This window comes from Cetorhinus maximus, chromosome 11, assembly GCF_964194155.1.
Source record: "Cetorhinus maximus chromosome 11, sCetMax3.hap1.1, whole genome shotgun sequence".
In the NCBI taxonomy this organism is placed as follows: Eukaryota; Metazoa; Chordata; class Chondrichthyes; order Lamniformes; family Cetorhinidae; genus Cetorhinus; species Cetorhinus maximus.
Window position 1 is genome coordinate 119,646,957 of NC_135889.1, and position 19,155 is coordinate 119,666,111.

Sequence of the window (19,155 nt, forward strand, 5' to 3'; positions counted from 1 at the left end):
TGGTGTGTTTGAGTCTGTGCTGTTGCATTTTATTGCAGCCAAGAGCTGCTACAAATCTTTAAGGACAATTTGGGTGCCAAATCGAATCGCTGGTTTTAGCTGTCAGGTAAAGGAGGGGGAGTCAGTCACCATGCCTCAGTTCATGAGCTGTGCTTGTAATCTTTCACTCCATAGATAAATAAGACTGAGTAAAGACTGGCTCCAGTATTATTATTCACCAACTGGCTTTCAGGAATAAAAAATGGTAGCAGAGGATGGTTGCCTAAAGGTAAAGAATGGTACAGGAGCCTATCTTTACTCAGTCTTACATTTTATTTACAGAGTGAAACATTACAAGCACGCACCTCCTAATTCAACCCCACCACAGTTTCAACAAGTGTCTCTCTATAAATGCTCAAGTGAAACCCCCATTAATGCCGTGAACCTGCATATAATTAATTACAGTCGATATACAATTAATGACTGCGGGTCTACCGAGCCACTTCCTCCACACTCTGAGGTTTGGGACTCCTCCACATGTAACTGCGAAGAGGCGCAGAACAAGGACCAGACGCTGGTCCACTGGAATAGCTGCCCTGTCAAAATGATGATAACAGAGAGCTGGGAACAGTTAATCCATTTGTAGCAACATTGAAACCTGGGGCAGAATTTTATGGCCCTGTTTCGGCGGGGAGGGGGCTGTAAAATGCGGCAAGACATTATAAACCCCCATTGACGACAGCGGGAACGTAAAATCCCACTGTCGTAAAATTCTGCCCTTGGACACAGAAGAAGGTCACAGTGTCTGTACCAGCTGAATATGAGTGATTCAGCCTAGTCTCACTCCCCAGCTCTTGGTCCGTAGCCCTCTAGGTTACAGCACTTCAGTTGCATATCTGAGTATGTTTTAAATGTTTTGAGGGTTTCTGCCTCTACCACTAATGTATTTTCCTTTCAAACATCCACCCTCTCTGCCACCAGTGAATTGAGGCTGCAGTTTGTAATATCGAAAAGATGCACTGTAGCATCTCACAAAGGCTTCACCTCCCAAACCCATGATCTCCACTACCTGGAAGGACAATGGCAGCAAGTATATAGGGACACTGCTACCTCCAAGGTCCCCTCTGAGACACAAACGCCATCCCAACTTGGATGGAGGTTGGCAGTTTAGAATCATAGAATGGCGATGGCGCAAGAGGAGGCCATTTGGTGCACTGTGGTCTGCTGGCTCTCTGTAAGAGCTACTCACCTAGTCCCACTCCCCCACCTTTTCTCCATGGCCCTGCAAACTTTACCTTTATGTAATTATCGAATTCCCTTTTGAAAGCCACACAGTAAGTATCTTTATTGTCACTAGGTTAAAGTCGTAGCAACTCGCTCCCCAACAGCACCGTGGGCGTACCTTCACCACATGGGCTAAATTGGTTCGAGAAAAAGGTTCACAACCACCTTCTGAAGGGCACTTAGGGATGGGCAATACATCACAGCCCTGTCAACGATGCCCCTAGCCTAAGAATGAACTTTTAAAAGTGTATTCACTCCTGCCTTTTTACATTGTCAGAATGTAATTTTGAAATCTCCCAAGTAACCAATACCCTCCCATTGCAACTTGATTTAATTTGAAAATGAACCCCAATTTTATATAAAGTTGCTTACAAATGTGCTAGGAACCTATCAGAATGCAGTATCTAATTTTGGTTCAGAAGCTTTGTTTAGGTCATATCTATGGAATAAAAATCTCAATGTCATCCTGTCTATTGAAATCTGGTGAGGTCCAGTTTTGTGATTTAGAATTAAGGTCATGTATTCGTGCCTGGTGTTTTTTGAACATTGATGACCTATTCATGGACTAGGAAATCTGGGTCCCTTCTGAGTCAGATTTCTATGCCTTAATTCTATGTAATTCTAAAGATCGTTACTAATAAATCCAATAAGGAAGTCATGAGAAAGTTCTTTACTGTGGAAATATAAGGAGCGGTTGAAGTGACTAGTGTAGGTTAGTTTAAAGGAGAACCTATCTTATGCAGAAAAAAGAATAGAAAGTTATGGCGATGGAGGGAGAAGATGTAAGGTGGAAGGAGGCTCATGTGGAGCATAAACAGCGGCATAGACATGTTTTACTATATGGCTTGTTTCTGTGCTGCAAAATTCAACAGAATCCTAAGTAATTAATTATGTCAGGCAAAGTTAACAATGACCCTATTTAGCCATAGCACTGCACACCAGATTATACATAGTGTTCTCCCTACCTTCCTTGTCAATCTAAACATCAGGAAATATCACAATCAGAAGACAACCGGTTACAGGCTAAAACTGCTAATCAGATTTATTCAAATCAAAAAAAGTTATAATGGCAACAAATTAGGCAACTACTGTGGATGACATTAAAGGTAAATGAAGGATTAAGAAACAGTTCACAAGAATTGAACCTTGACAAAATTGTCATTAGGTAGCAACGAACAGTCCATCAAATCTGTTTCCAGCTCTCCTTTGAAATGGAACAGCTTATTAAGATGAAATTTTGGCATTTGGTAAATAAAACAAAATCCCAAAGTATGGACTTCAGGCTGAGCCATTACATGTTATAGGTGCTCGGGAAATATTCTATACAAATGGACATCAGCCTCAATGCCAGCACTGCCGAATGCTATGAGATTTTTCTGTTTTACATCTGTCAAATGCTTTGATTGATGGGGCTGTCAATCAATCATGGCTGATAGGACAGTTTCTCACATATAACATCCCAAGGAAGACCCCTCAGAAGGCTAGTGGGCTCATTGTGTGAGACTTGGACACCCTGATCTGGGTTATGACAACTTTTAAAATGAATTTTGACTTTAAAATTTTCACCCTTGTTTTCAAGTCCCTCCCTAGCTACCCCCCCCACCTTCCCTATCTCTGTAACTTCCTCCATCCTGACATCCCTCACTGCGCTTGTCCAATTCTGGCCTCTTGCGAATCCCTGATTTTTATTGCTCCACCATTGTTGTCCATGCCTTAATCTGCCTGGACCTTAAGCCCTGGATTTTCCTCCCTAAACCTGCACATGGATGTCCTAAATCTACCTGCTCACCCACAGTTCCCAGCTTCTCATCGTTTAAAGAAAATTCAGGTCGATTTTTCTTCTGTCCAAAATGAATAACCTCGATGTTCCCCCATACTGAATTCCACCTGCCAAAGCTTTGTCCACCCATTGGCCAGAATTTTCCAGCCCCTCGTGCCGGTGGGATCTCTTGGTCCCGCTGATTTGAATTGAGATTTCAATGGCTCGCCGGACCCGCCGCAGATGGACTCTGCCGCAGTGGGCGGGCGGGGGCGGGGCTGGAAAATTCTGGCCATTTAATCTATCAATGGCCCTTTGCACACTTCTGTTCCCATCTCCACTTCTCACTGTGGCACCTATGTTGTTGACATTAACAAACTTGGATACCCAGCTCTTTATTCCTTTAGCTAAGTCATTTCAGACAAGAGGCAAATGGGAGCGCAGAGGTGGTGGGGGGGAAACACCTCCATCTTTTGATTCCTGGTGATATTTTGTGCGTTAGGAGCTTGCAGCACCTTGTTAAATAAATCCTGAACACCAATGTGCCATTCCTGAGTCTTCATTGACTTCTTAACCCAGAGAGTGGCGAGACTGTGGAACTTTCTACCACAGGGAGTTTTTTTTATTCATTCACGGGATGTGAGTGTCGCTGGCTGGGCCAGCATTTATTGCCCATCCTTCATTGCCCTTGAGAAGGTGGTGGGTGAGCTGCCTTCTTGAACCGCTGCAGTCCATGTGGTGTAGGTACACCCACAGTGCTGTTAGGGATGGAGTTCCAGGATTTTGACCCAGCGACAGTGAAGGAACAGCGATATATTTCCAAGTCAGGATGGCGAGTGACTTGCAGGGGAACTTCCAGGTGGTGGTGTTCCCATGTGTCTGCTGCCCTTGTCCTTCTAGATGGTAGTGGTCATGGGTTTGGAAGGTGCTGTCTAAGGAGCGTTGGTGAATTCCTGCAATGCATCTTGTAGATGGTACATACTGCTGCTACTGTGCATCGGTGGTGGAAGGAGTGAATGTTTGTGGATTAGGGGCCAATCAAGCAGGCTGTTTTGTCCTGGATGGTGTCAAGCTTCTTGAGTGTTGTTAGAGCTGCACTCATCCAGGCAAGTGGGGAGTATTCCATCACACTCCTGACTTGTGCCTTGTAGATGGTGGACAGGCTTTGGGGAGTCAGCAGGCGAGTTACTCACCGCAGGATTCCTAGCCTCTGACCTATTCTTGTATCCACAGTATTTATATGGCTAGTCCAGTTCAGTTTCTGGTCAATGATAACCCCCAGGATGTTGATAGTGGGGGATTCAGTGATGGTAACACCATTGAACATCAAGGGGCGATGGTTAGATCCTGTCTTGTTGGAGATGGTCATTGCCTGGCAATTGTGTGGCGCGAATGTTACTTGTCATCCCAAGCCTGGATATTGTCCAGGTCTTGCTGCATTTGGACATGGACTGCTTCAGTATCTGAGGAGCCTCAAATGATGCTGAACATTGTGCAATCATCAGCAAACATCCCCACTTTTGACCTTATGGTGGAAGGAAGGTCATTGATGAAGCAGTTGAAGATGGTTGGGCCGAGGACACTACCCTGAGGATCTCCTGCAGTGGTGTCCTGGAGCTGAGATGACTGACCTCCAGTTTAGCTGGGGCTCCTTGATGCCACACTCAGTCAAATGCTGCCTTGATGTCAAGGGCATTCACCCTCACCTCACCTCAGGAGTTCAGCTCCTTTGTCCATGTTTGAGCCAAGGCTGTAATGAGGTCAGGAGCTGAGTGGCCCTCGCGGAACCCAAACTGGGTGCCAGTGAGCAGGTTATTGCTAAGCAAGTGCTGCTTGATAGCACTGTGGGTGACCCCCTTCCACTTTATTGATGAGGGGGCGATAATTGTCCGGGATGGATTTTTCATGTTTTTTGTGCATAGGACATACCTGGGCAATTTTCCACATTGCTGGGTAGATGCAAGTGCACTGCAGTGTAACAACTTGGCTAGGGGCGTGGCAAGTTCTGGAGCACAAGTCTTCAGTACTATTGCCTGAAGATTGTCAGGGCCCCTAGCCTTTGCGTTAACCAATGCTTTCAGCCATTTCTTGATGTCACGTGGAGTGAATAAAATTGGCTGAAGACTGGTACCTGTGATGCTGGGGACCTCCGGAGGAGGCCAAGATAAGGTGAGGGTCACTGCCCTTGACATCAAGCATTTGACCGAATGTGGCATCAAGGAGCCCTAGCAAAACTGGAGGTCAGTCATCTCAACTCCAGGACACCACTGCAGGAGTTGCTCAGGGTAGTGTCCATGAATTCAGCAGATTTCCTTCCCTAAAGGGCATTTGTGAACCAGGTGGGTTTTTACAAGTCTTATACTGATCATTAGACTTTTAATTCCAGATTTTTAGTGAATTCAAATTCTACCACCTGCTGTGGCAGGATTGAAACCTGGGTCCCCAGAGACCCCTCAGTCGTTGGATTACTAGTCCAGCGACAATACCACTACACCATCACCTCCTCTAGGCTGGAGGGAGGGAATGTTGAGGGGAGATTGGAAGGGGTTTGGGGGTGGAGAGGTGCTTGGGGTGAGGTTGGAGGGGACGTTGGAGTGCGGGTTAGGAGGCATTGGAGGGGGGATTGGGGAGGAGGTTCGAGTGTGGTTTGGGGGAGGTTAGAGGGGGTTGGGGGGAGGTTTGAGTGCAGGTTGGGGGGAGGTTGGAATACGGTTAGAGTGGGGTTTTGGGGGGAGATTAGAGGGGAGTTGGGGGAGGTTGGGGGCTTGGAGGGAGGTTGGAGTGAGGAGTGGGGGAAGGTTTGAGTGCGGGGTGGGGGGAGGTTTGAGTGCGGGGTGGGGGGAGGTTTGAGTGCGGGGTGGGGGGAGGTTTGAGTGCGGGGTGGGGGGAGGTTTGAGTGCGGGGTGGGGGGAGGTTTGAGTGCGGGGTGGGGGGAGGTTTGAGTGCGGGGTGGGGGGAGGTTTGAGTGCGGGGTGGGGGGAGGTTTGAGTGCGGGGTGGGGGGAGGTTTGAGTGCGGGGTGGGGGGAGGTTTGAGTGCGGGGTGGGGGGAGGTTTGAGTGCGGGGTGGGGGGAGGTTTGAGTGCGGGGTGGGGGGAGGTTTGAGTGCGGGGTGGGGGGAGGTTTGAGTGCGGGGTGGGGGGAGGTTTGAGTGCGGGGTTGGGGGAGGTTGGAGTGGGGCTTGGCGGGTGGTTAGAGGAGGTTGGGGGGAGGTTAGAACAGGGTTGGAGTGGGTGTTGGAGGGCAGGTTGGGAGAGGCAGTTAGGGAGAGGTTAGCTATAGAGTTGAATTGTTTTGTAAATGCAGTAATTTATTTGTAGCCACTTTCCTAACATTAGTTGGTTATTTCAGCGAATCAGCATGGAGCCTCCAGTTTCACCATTACTACAGTCACTCTGCTGACTGCACGCAAGTGTAATGCAAGAAAGACAAAACCTACATTTATACAGCAACTTTCATGATGCCCCAAACCGCTTTACAGCCAATTCAATACTTATGAGTTGTAATCACTGGTATAATGTAGACAATGTTATCAAATGGCAGAGCAGGCTCGAGGGGCCAAATGGCCTATTCCTGCTCATACTACGTATGTTCAGATGTCATTCTGGGTTGGATGAGATGAACTGGGCTAGATGGCCTTTGTCATCCATAATTATCTTGCAAACAGAAGGTGGATTCATGGCCGGAGTTCTGTTTATTTTTTTGCTAATGAAAGTTTGCTGTGAGCGGGATTTGTGGGATGAGATTGCCAGCTCAGGAGTTCGTAATGGGCTCATAGTGAACACTACTGCCTGCAAATTCCCCTCCAAGTCACCCACCGTCCTGACTTGGAAATATTTCGCCGTTCCTTCACTGTTGCCGGGCCAAAATCCTGGAACTCCCTTCCTAACAGCACTGTGCGTGTACCTACACCACATGGACTGCAGCGGTTCAAGAAGGCAGCTCATCACCACCTTCTCAAGGGCCACTAAGGATGGGCAATAAATGCTGGCCCAGCCTGATGAGGACTACCACCTACGAGGACTTCTTCCTGCCCTCAAGCATTCATTAATATGCTTTATTTCTAGGGGCTGGTTGTTACCATATGTCAATCATTTGTTTGAACCCATCTAACCAATGAATTCAGGACAGATATCCAAGATGTCAGGATGGTCACCTCCCCCTAGTCCATCACTTTAGCGCAAGGTTACTCTTTAGTTTACCTCATGCTGAGGGTCATTTGCCAACCCATACCAGACACTTGTATTAGGTGCTAGATGACTATCAGTTCTGGAATGAGTACATTTTTGTTTTGCCACAGTCCCTGGCTGCTAAGAACGTTTTTTTCTGAAGAGAAACAGAAGCAGAAACAACCTCTGCTAAGGGTTTACAATACAATGCCTGCTAATTCTATAATATTCTTAAAGACACTATTTCTTACACTACTTAATTGAATCACCTTCATCAGTGTCAAGTCATCTTGGGACTGCAAATTATCTAATAATGCATCATCCCCTACTCCAACAACTATTCTGTCACAAATTAACTCCTCTTTCGGATTCCATACTCACAATATTCTGCTAATCGGTACAAATTATTAATAAATGCATTGATGCTTTCCCCTTGTCCCTGGGAATGTTTATTGCACTTTCTGCATTCCACAATGGTGTTCTTGCAAAGATTGAAATATGTCTCCAATGCATCAATGACTTTGGCATATGTGGCTTTACCCTCATCGATCCCCAGAGTAAATAAAATGTCGTCCACACAGTCACCCATTACATACAAAAGTGTGCTGACCTGAACACAGTCTGGCTTTGCTGCGAGACCCAGTGTGATGCGAAATCAGGTGCATCTCTTATACTACTTTGGCCACACTTCAGCCTGATTTAGGCTGGCAACTTTCTCAAAATTCTCCAGAAGAGCTAGAGATTTTTCTACCACCATCTTTTTACTGCTTGCCACCATATATTATTGTGTTGTTGGGTTAGAGTGGTTTCAATAACTTCTGAAGACTGCCAGCTGCAAACACTCTAACTTTATTGTAACATATATACAGTTATGATAACACTCCCTTACACCAGTTTCTTTCCACACTGCTCTCTCCTGGTCTCTCAGATCACATGAGTATATGTCATTTCCTCTTATGACATCACAGACTATTACAGTTAACCCTTTGTGAGACCTAGTCTAACATACGCCATTGCTCCACATACACCATCTATAAGACTCACTACAGCAACTCACCAAGGCTCCTTCGGCAGCACCTTCCAAACCCATGACCTAGAAGGACAAGGACAGCAGACACATGGGAACACCGCCACCTGCAAGTTCCCCTCCAAGCCACTCACCATCCTGACTTGGAAATATATCACCGTTCTTTCACTGTCGCTGGGTCAAAATCCTGGAACTACCTCCCTAACAGCACTGTGGATGTTGCCACACCACATGGGACTGCAGCGGTTCAAGAAGATGGCTCTCCATCACCGTCTTAAGGGCAACTAGTGATGGCCAACAAATGCTGGCCTAGCCAGCGATGTCCAAATCCTGTGAAAGAATAAGTTTAAAAAAGGTGAACAGAGTTGAACAGTCCTCTCCACATGAACTCAGAAGGCGCTTGGAGTCTTGCATGTTGCATGTCATACTCTGGGGTGGGGGGGTGGGGTGGGGTGGGGCATGGGTGGGGGATGGGTAGTGAAGATTGATGGAGTCCTCACTGGTTTCTCCACGACGCTTAAGTGGAGACTTGAACTGATGAGCTTTCTCACACTGGTTTGGAGCCTCGGTTATTGCTGTCATTGGGCTTGCCAACAAACGAGGGGAAGATTGAAAATGCAGGCAGCACGTTTATATTTTTGCTTGCAGCAGTGTCCTGGTGACTACTGTTCTGTGTTTGGAGCTTGCAGGACAGTCCTGGAGAGTTGCCTAACCTAACGTAGGCAAACTCTCCTGTCCACCCTGTGCCTTTCTGTAATCCAAGTCCCCACCCCATCTTTCCTGGCCCTTGCAAGAAACCGAGGGTTCTGGGGTTTTGGGTATCGGGGGCAAAAGTCACGAGAATTCGCTCTCATGGATCTTTCTTTCCCACACATCAAAAAGAATTTTTGCATTTATATAGCACCTTTCACAACCTCAGGGTATAGGAGGCTGGTGGTGTAGTGGTGAGATCACTGGACTAGTTAATCTAGAGACCCAGGCTAATGTTCTGGAGACATGGGTTCAATTCCCACCACATGAATTTTAATTCCTAAATCTGGAATTGAAAGCTAGCCTTGGTAATGGTGACCATGGCAACTATCATTGGCCTGTTCATTCCACTTGGGAAAAGAAATCTGCCATCCTTACCTGGTCTGGCCTACATGTGATGAGTCCAGATAATACACAGTATTGTGGCTGACTCTTAACTACCCTCTGAAATGGCTGAGCAAGCCTTGCCCTTTAAGGGCAATTAGGGATGGGCAACAAACACTGGCCCTGCCAGTGGCACCCACATCCCATGAAAGAATAAATGAAAAACAGAGCACTTTATCATCAAGGAAGTACTTTCTTAAAGCATGCTCACCACAACAATGTAAGAAATACAGCAGCCAAATTGTGCACAGCAGGATTTCACAAATTTTACTGGGATAACAACCAGATAATCTGCTTGATTGGTGATGTTGGTTGAGGGATAAATATTGGCCAGGACACCAGAGGACAGCTCCCGTGTTCTTCTGCAAAATAGTGCCCTTCTTTTCTGTCTACTTGAGAGAGGAGACAGGGCTTTGCTTTAATGTTTCATCCACAGGACGGCTCCCCTGACAGTGCACTCAACCACAAAAGGAGGAAGAGGCATGTCAGGAACCTTAATCATCTCTTTGTGTCTGTAACCAGTCTCCTCCAACACATAATGGCTCATTCAGCAGGCCTGTTTGAGAGAGTGTTTGTTTGTGTGGCCAGTGATTCATTTTAACTGGAGATGTATGGCACACAGCCTGTGAAACAGATGTGCTTAGCAGGATCTAAGTGATGGATTTTACAAGCTCAGTAGTTTTGCTAATTCCTTTCATTGGTTGGCAACTCACGTTGTGAGAAATTAATCTGCTTCACTCAACAGTGGCACTCTTCATCTCACTCAACCTTCGCTCCCTCTGACCGTCCACAGGCGTTTGAACCCAAACTCACATCATCTGACCACTGCATACCTGCACCGCTCATCTATCTATCTAGGATTGTACAGAGACGTACGTAGAATTACTGAGAACTTGCAGCACAGAAACAGGCCATTCAGCCCAACTGGTCCATGCCAGTGTTCATACTCCAACAAGCCTCCTACCCTTCTTCATTGAACCATACCAGCAGAACTTCCTACTCCTTACTCCCTCGTGTGCACCAACGCCATTTGCCTCAACTATTCCATGAGTTAACGGATATCACTTTAACCAGAGGTTTCTCCTGAATTACCCACTGGATTCATTAGTGACCACTGTATACTTATAACCCCTAGCTTTGTCCAACAAATAGAAACCACTTCTCTACATCAAACACTTTCATGATCTTAAAGACCTCTATTCGTATGGTTAGCACATTTCAGTTGATGGCGTTTTGAAAAAGTCATGGACCTGAAATGTTAACCCAAAACCTCTTCTCCCCAAATATTACTGCCTGACCTGTTCTATGCTTCCTACATTTGTGCTGTTTATATTTCAGTACACGATCAGATTTGGGCTTCACCATTTGGCTGAATTGTGGCTTATGCTGAATGGCCAGAAAATTTGAAAATGGAATTTAATACGGAGAAGTGTGAGGTAAGTTTGGGAGTTGCAACAAGGTGAGGGAATACATGATGAATAGGAGGATACTGAGCAGTGTGGAAGAACAGAGGAACCTTGGAGTGTATGTCCACAGATCCTTAAAGGTAGTAGGACAGGTCAGTGAGGTGGTTAAGAAGGCATTTGACATGCTTTCCTTTATTAGCTGAGACATGCAATTATACAGCCCCGTTGTGGCGGGGGTGGGGACAGAGCCATGAAATGTGGTTGGCCCATGAAATATAAGAGCAGGGAGGTTATGCTACAACTGAATACAACACTGCATACAGTTCTGGTCACCACATTATGGGAAGGATGTGACTGCACTGGACAGGGTGCAGAAAAGATTTACAGGATGTTGCCAGGATTGGAGAATGAGGAAAGATTGGATAGGCTGGGGTTGTTTCCCTGGGAATAGAGGAGGCTGAGGGAAAACCTAACTGAGAAATATAAAATGATGAAGGGTTTAGATAAAGTAAATGCGGACGACCTATTTACCTTAGCAGAGCATCAATAACCAGGGGGCTTGGATTTAAAGTAATTGGTAGGAGGATTAGAGGGGAAACGAGGAAATGTTTTTCACCCAGAGGATGGTAGGAACGTGGGACTCACCTCCTGAAAGAGTGGAAGAGGCAGAAACTCTCACTGTGTTTACAAAGTACTTGGAAGTCTGCTTGAAGAGCAGAGACTTGTAGTAATGTGGGATTAGGTTGGGTAGCTCTTCATCAACCAGCACGGACACGATGGACTGAATGGCCTCCTCCTGTTTCATAAACTTTCTCTGATTTTCTCAGATTTTGAACCTTGAGCTGATATAAGCAGCAGTAGTAGTGAGGTGGGCAATAGTGTGGATTTGGAAATAGGTAGCCTCAATATGGGAATCCAAGTTGGACATGCTTGTAGATGATACAAACTTATAGAGGTGGTGATGGTATTGGATCTTATACTAAGGCCAATAAGATGAGTGTTCTCTCCACTTATGACAGAAACAATCGCCATCCTTCAAAGTTTCTTCACTACTTGCGAAGGCTCAAGTCATTAATGATGATTGGGAACTCACCATGAGACCGGGTGGGTGCAGCTGTACAACACTCAAGAATCTTAACATCTTCTAGGACAAAGCAGTTTGTTTCCTCAGAACCCCTACCACCAGGCCCAGGACCCTCCACCCTCACCAACACACTGTGACTGCAGCAGGTTTGACCTACCGGAGCATTGCACCAACTCACCAAGCCCTGCAAACTCTACCCATCCAGAAGGACAAGAGAGTTCAATGTCATTTTTTAAAAAATTATTATTGCATGGGATGTGGGCATCACTGGTAAGGCCAGCATTTGTTGCCCATCCCTAATTGCCCTTGAAATGAGTGGCTTGCTAGGCCATTTAAGAGTCAACTACATATTCTGGGTCTAGAGTCACCAGACTAGGTAAGGATGGCAGATTTCCTTCACTAAAGGGCATTAGTGAACCAGATGGGCTTTTATGATCATTGCCATGGTCAATTCCAGTTTTTATTAATTGAAATTTAACCCTAACAACTATCAGGGTGGGATTTGAACCCATGTCTCCAGAGCATTAGCCTGGGCCTACTCTGGATGATAAACCCAGTGACATCACCACTAATCCACCATGTCTTCCAATTGGCACACCGGCACCACAAACTGTCTAAATGGGGTTGATGCACAACAGGATCATTATCAAGCAGAATTTGATACTGTGTCACGTAAGGAGATATTAGGACAGGTGACCAAAACTTGGTCAAAGAGGTAAGTTTTAAGGAGCAACTTAATGGAGCAGAGATAGAGGTAGAGAGACGGAGAGATTTAGGGGGAGAATTTCAGAGTTTAGGGCCCAGGCAGTTGAAGGCACGACCGCCAATGATGAGCATATAAAATCGGGCATGCGCAAGAGGCTAGATTTGAGGAGTACAGAGCTCCCAGGGTGGCTGGGGGTTCAGGGAGCCCTGGGAACACAAAGGGGTTTGTGAGCATCAATGGGGGGAACCTCTGGATCAGAATATTGGTAGAAGCCTGGGACACAGGTCCAACATGATTGGGGATGTAAGCTTTGTTAACTAGGGAAGATGGAGTGGGCAGGGTCTGACCATATTGAGGGTTGTTTAGATTTGGCAGTAGTGGAGGGAGCAAGGGTCCATGAGCCTTGTGGGTCTGTGGGCAGGTTGGCAAGAGAATGGAACCCAATTTATCACTGATTCCCAATGCCAATGCAATCCTCTTGCATCAACCTCCTCCCACTCCCCCACCCCCAGTTCCCACGACCCATCTGGAGTTCCTTTAGTACACTCAGGTAGTGCCCTCATTTCCCCATTGCCAGCCAGGGAGGGTTGCGGTAGGCTATGTGGCAATGGTCTAAGATAGCTGATGCCCAATAATTGTGGGGGGTAGGGGGTGGCAGGGGGCATTAGGGAGGGGCAGAGGATGTGCAGGAATGTCCTTGTAATGGGCACTTACATCATGTCCTCTCCTCCTGGTTCTGCTTCCTTATTCCTCTCTTTTCTCCTAAGTCCTCCCAGACTTTGCCCTTCTCAATTCCAACTTGTTCAAAACCTATCACCCCAGCCTTATGACATCCAATGGCTCCGACTTCCTTGATTTCAAATCCCTCCATGGGCTCTCCCCTCCCTCTCTCTGTAACATTCTCTAATCCTACAACCCTCCGAGATTTCTGTACTCCTCTGATACTGTCCTCTAGTGCATCTCCGATTTCAATCGCTCCATCACTAGTGGCCATGTCTTCAGCTGCCTGGGCCCTAAGCTGTGGAATTCCCTCCCTGAGGTTTTCCACCTTACTGCCTCTCTATCTCTCCTGCTTTAAAATATATCTATTTGACCAAGAATTTGCCAATCTCTCCCAATATCTCATTCTGGCTCAGTTTAAAATTGCTTTCGTAACATTTCTGTGAAGCGCTTTGAGACATTTATACTATGTTGAAAATGGAAATTGGCGGTGTTGTTCGGTCTGAGGCATTGTCCAAAGTCTGTAATCAGTTTACAATTAAATGCTGCCTAATCCCCAGGTTCCAGGTAACTTTGGAAACCATGATAAGGAAGATGGATTAACAACAGATGCTCAGTCAGGAACAATGCCCTTTATCTGTTTGTAATCCTGATATAGTTAATCGGACTATAAAGTGCAAAGTAGGGATGCCTCTAATGACCATTAAAATAAACTGAGGTTATCCAGTTGGATCACCTGAGTTAATGTTAAATTTATTCCTGACTGATCCCAATCAAGACACGCTGAAGAGGCAAGGGTCAAGCAGACTTCACTGGACTGCTCAAGAGATCAGCACACTTTTTCTCTCTTTCTCTCTCTCTCCCTCTCTCTCTCTCTCTCTCTCTCTCTCTCACACATTCTCCTTTCATCTCTCACACTCAGCCTTTTGTGTAATACAAGCCAACAAGAAGCCCGAAGCTGTCAAACAATGTCAGCCTCCGGTGAGAAGTGAGGAAGTGGACTGATGATGAGGTGGGACATGGAGGAAAAACAAAGCACAGAGCAAAGCCCAAAGAAGAAGAGTGAGATCGTCAGATACCCCTTTCACCGACAGCCTCCCTGGATCCTCAGCACTTTGTTTGCTGTGCAGGTACGGAAGTGTTAACTCAACAGAGCAAAGCCATGTGCACATCCCTGATTCCCATCACTCCACCACTGATGATTGTGCCTTCAGCTGTCTAGGGCATGAGCTCTGGAATTCCCTCCCTAAACTCTCTCTAAATCCCTTCCTCTCTCTCCTTTAAGACGTTCTTTAAAATCCTCATCTTTGACCAAACTTTAGGTCACCTGTTCTAAAACTTTCTAACATGGCTTGGTGCCAGATTTTGTTTGATAATGCTCTTGCAAAGAGACTTGGGATTTTTCTACATTACAGGCACTATGCAAATGCAAGATGTTGCAGTTGATTGTAAGGCTGTGGTTGCTTTTTTCATTGTCTTTACGGTGTACAAATTTCTCCATTGACTTGTGTACCTGGCAGGCTTGTAATAATTCACCCTGTGATTACTGAATGACATTTTACTTAATGCTTGGGTAGAGTTGTACGCACAGCAGTCCTGGGATGACTCATGTGCAGGTGACTGTGTAGATTTTTAAGATTTAAAAAAATGCATTTATGCCCAGGATACAGGCACTGTTGACAAGGTCAGCATTTATCACTTACCCATAGCTTGTGGAACCTTGGTGTGCACAACTTAACAGCCTGAGTGTTTTGATGTTCAAAGACACTTGGTACAACGGATACAGAAAGTTAGCGTGCAGGTGCAGCAAACAATAAGGAAGGCAAATATGGCTAGGAGATTGGAGTACAAGGATAAAAAAGTCTTGCTACAGTTGCACAGGGTTTTGGTGGGACCACATCTGGGGTACTCTTTGCAGTTTTGGTCTCCATATTTAACAAAAGATATACTTGCACTGGAGGTGACACAGCGGAAGTTCACTAAATTGGCCCCTGGGATGAGGGGGTTGTCCTATGATGGGAGGCTGAGTAAATTGGGCCTATGTTCTCTGGAGTTTAGAAGAATGGGAGGCGATCTCATTGAAACATACAAAATTCTGAAGGGGCTTGACAGGGCAGAGAGATTGTTTCTGCTGGTCGGGGAACCTAAAACATGGGCAGAGTCTCAGGATAAGGGGGCCGATCATTTGGGATTGAGATGAGGAGAAATTACTTCACTCAAAGGGTTGTGAATCTTTGGAATTCTCTACCCCAGAGGGCTGTGGACACTCCATCGCTGAATACATTTAAGGCTGGGATAGACAGATTTTTGGTGTCTCAGGGAATTTTTTTAATATTCATTCACAGGATGTGGACTTCGCTGGCTGGGACAGCATTTATTGCCCATCCCTAGTTGCCCTTGAGAAGGTGGTGGTGAGCTGCCTTCTTGAACCGCTGCAGTCCATGTGGTGTAGGTCCACCCACAGTGCTGTTAGGGAGGGAATTTCAGGATTAAGGGAAATAGGGAGTGGGCAAGAAAATGGAGTTGAAGCCCAAGGTCAACCATGATCATATTGAATGGCAGAGCAGGCTAGACAGGCTGTGTGGTCTACTCCTGCTCCTATTTCTTATATTCTTATGTTCTAATGAGTTTCTTACATCACACAGTGACTAACTACCCTTTTAAATGACCTCATGGGCCATGAAGTAATTTGGGATGCAGTAAGTTATAAAAGGTGCGACGCAAATTCAAATTGCCCACAATGGGCATTGATACAACTGGGTGAGTTATGAGGCCACTACATAGGGCAGCTAAGGATCAGCCACGTTACTGCGCGGAACTGGAGTCGCCCATAGACCAGACTGGCTAAGGACGTTAGTGAATCAGTTGGGATTTTACAGCAATCTGACAGCTTCACACTCATTTTAACTGATACTAGGTGTGGAATTTCATGGAGCTCGTCGGATCCGACATGCTGGCAGCAGGGTGACCAACTTATTTTAAGGGATCGTCCCTCATTTTGACCCTTTGTCCCATGTCCCTTAAAGGGATATCTTTTGTCCCTTATTTCTAGGACAAGCTGAAGGAGACTGATTCCGAGGGTCTCCCGGGTGAGTTTGAGTGATTTGAGCAGGACTGAAAGTGAGTGAGTTGGCCAGCAGGGAGATGATAATGTTGTGACTCAATGAGATAACTTGTAAGTTTCAGTTGATCTTAAACCTCCCCTTGTTACTGTGCTCTCGAGACACGCCCTCCCCACCGCCTTCCATGCTGAATCTCCTCCCCCCCAACCACTCTCATGCTTACCAACCATACATCGCCTACTCTCACAGCATCCCCCAGCCCCCACCCCAATCCCATGGGTCAAAATGTCCCTTATTTTGTTTCATAAGGTTTGGCCACTGTGGATAGAGGTGGGGGGGTGGTGGGGGGTGGTTGGGGGCGACTGAGAGAATTGGGTGGGTGTACCTGCGTCTGATCCCTGGTATCAGGAAAACTTAGTGGGTTTCAGGAGCAGCCCGAAGCGGGAATCCCACCCACTGGAGGCAGGATGTCAATTAGGCTCGTTAATGAGCTACTTAAAGCCAATTATCCCTGAGCCCACAGGGATGTAATGGTGGCTCAGAGATTTAACATGATTCGCAAAGGTCTCCCACACCTCCCGGAAGCCAACCAGCAAACCCTGCCAAGTTAGCCTGCGGCTTTGCCAGGAAGGTCCCTCGTTCACAGGCACTCAGTGCCTGATCGAGGGACCTGGCCTCAGGAAGTGGGGGGGAACAGGACCACTGAAAGTCAGCCCCCCTGTCCTTTCATCTGACCCTCTGCCCCTTGCCGGCAACCTCCTCCTCGAGGCCCCCATTTCCACCCCTCGCCCCCCCAACTCGCTTGTCTCTAGGAATCCAGGGATGATCCCCGGTGATGGGAGAGCATTATCAGAGCAGTTGCCCTGCTGTGGAGCAGGTGGTGTTAGGGGTAATGTCACTAGACCTGTAATCCAGAGACTGAATTCTGGGGCATGGGTTCCAAACCCAGCAAGGCATCAGGTGGAATCTGAATTCAGTTAATAAATCTGGAATATAAAGCTAGTCTCAGAAATGGTGACCATGACAACTATCATCAGTTCTTGTAAAAACCCATCTGGTTCACTGATGTCCTTTGGGGAAGGCAATCTTCTGGTCCAAGTGGCTGAGGGGAGACCTGATTGAGGTATATAAAATTATGAGGAGCGTAGATAGGAAGAAACTTTTCCCCTTTAGTGGAGGGATCAATAACCAGGGGGATTTAAGGTAAGGGGCAGGAGGTTTAGAGGGGATTTGAGGAAAACTTTGTTCACCAAGCGGATGGTGGGTAGATGGAATTCACTGCCTGAGGGAGTGGTAGAGGCAGGAACACACACAACATTTAAGAAGTATTTAGATGACCACCTGAAACACCATAGCATACAGGGCTACGGGCCAAGTGCTGGAAAATGGGATTAGAGTGGATAGGGGCTTGATAACCAGCGTGGACACGATGGGCCGAAGGGCCTCTATCCGTGCTGTAAAACTCTATGACTCTAAGACATGTGACTCCAGATGCACAGCAATGTGGTTGACTTGGAAATGGCCTCGCAAACCACTCAAAGCTCAAGGGGCAATTACAGATGGGCAACAAACTTTGGCCTTGCCAGCGACACCCACATCCCATGAAAGAACAAAAAGCCATTGATCTTAGCAATGGAGAGCTGCCAGCCTCTGATTGGCCTGCAGCTCTTGAGGGTGCCTTTCTGGGGGCCTTGATTGTGTGGGAGGCCTGATGCTGCTCAGTTAAGTGCCTTATTCCACCAAAATAGCAGTGGGCCTCCTGGACAGAAGCGATGTGAGGGAGGCTGGGGGGCTGCCCAGTCACAGGAACTAACGTCCACCGTAGACTTTTTACCTTTTTACAGCTTTTAACAGGAATTCAAATTCCCGAAAGGATATGGGAGTGATGCAGAGTTGAGATGGAAAGCCAGAGATGAATGGCGGAACAGACTCAAAGTAGGGCCAAATGGCCTCCTCCAGTTCCGATTTCTTAACTTCTTATTTTCTGCCAATCATTAATTGGTCTCCAGTCACCAGAAAGGACCCTTGCCCTTTAAACGTCACTTTCTGCTTTCCATTATCAAAGCAATACTCAAACCAACTATTGAATGGCACAGTTCATGTGACTCCACATCACTGCTGTCTGTGTTAACCTTTTGTCTGCATCCTAATGATACCTATAATTGAAAATTAGTGAGTTAAGTGGAATATTAGGTCAGTTAATGTGAACAATGGCATGTCTCAAGGGTCAATCGAAGGAAGCTTAGGTACAGTTTAATACAGTATCCTAGACTTTGTTAATAGAGACACACAGTGCAAGAGCAAGAACGTCATGTTAAACTTGTATAAGACACTAGTTCGGCCTCAGCTGGGGAATTGCGTCTAATTCTGGGCCCCGCACTTTAGGAAAGAATTGAAGGTATTGGAGAGAGTTTAGAAAAGATTCATGGGAACGGTTCCATGCAGATGAGGGACTTAGTTATAAAGGTAGATTGGAGAAGTTAGGACTGTTTTCCATGGAAGAGAGAAGGTTGAGAGGAGATTTGATAGAGATATTCAAAATCATGAAGTTCTCTGGACAAAGTAGATAGGGAGAAACTGTTCCCATTGGTGGAAGGATAGGGAGCATAGATTTAAAGCAGTTGGCAAAAGAAGCAAAAGCAATTTGAAAAAAATCTTTTTCACGCAACCAGTGTTTAGGCCTGGAATGCCTGTGAGCGTGGTGGAGGCAGGTTCAATTGGGGCATTTGAAAGGCAGCTAGACTGGTATTTGAAAAGGAAGAATGTGCAGGGTTAGCAGGAGAAGGTGGGAGAATCGCATGAAGTAAATTTTTCATTCGAAGAGCCG

The 19,155-nt window shown here is 46.4% G+C and overlaps 1 protein-coding gene across 1 annotated transcript in view; it reads left to right on the forward strand.

Moving 5' to 3' along the window:
• The first annotated feature begins 14,285 nt into the window (after positions 1 to 14,285).
• The window catches only part of LOC144686224 (solute carrier family 23 member 3-like), a 94,468-nt gene continuing 89,598 nt past the window's right edge, over positions 14,286 to 19,155 (forward strand). The window contains exons 1-2 of the mRNA XM_078551314.1: positions 14,286 to 14,396; positions 16,319 to 16,355. Coding sequence (XP_078407440.1) covers positions 14,286 to 14,396; positions 16,319 to 16,355 — 148 coding nt within the window. The remainder of the gene's footprint in view (positions 14,397 to 16,318; positions 16,356 to 19,155) is intronic.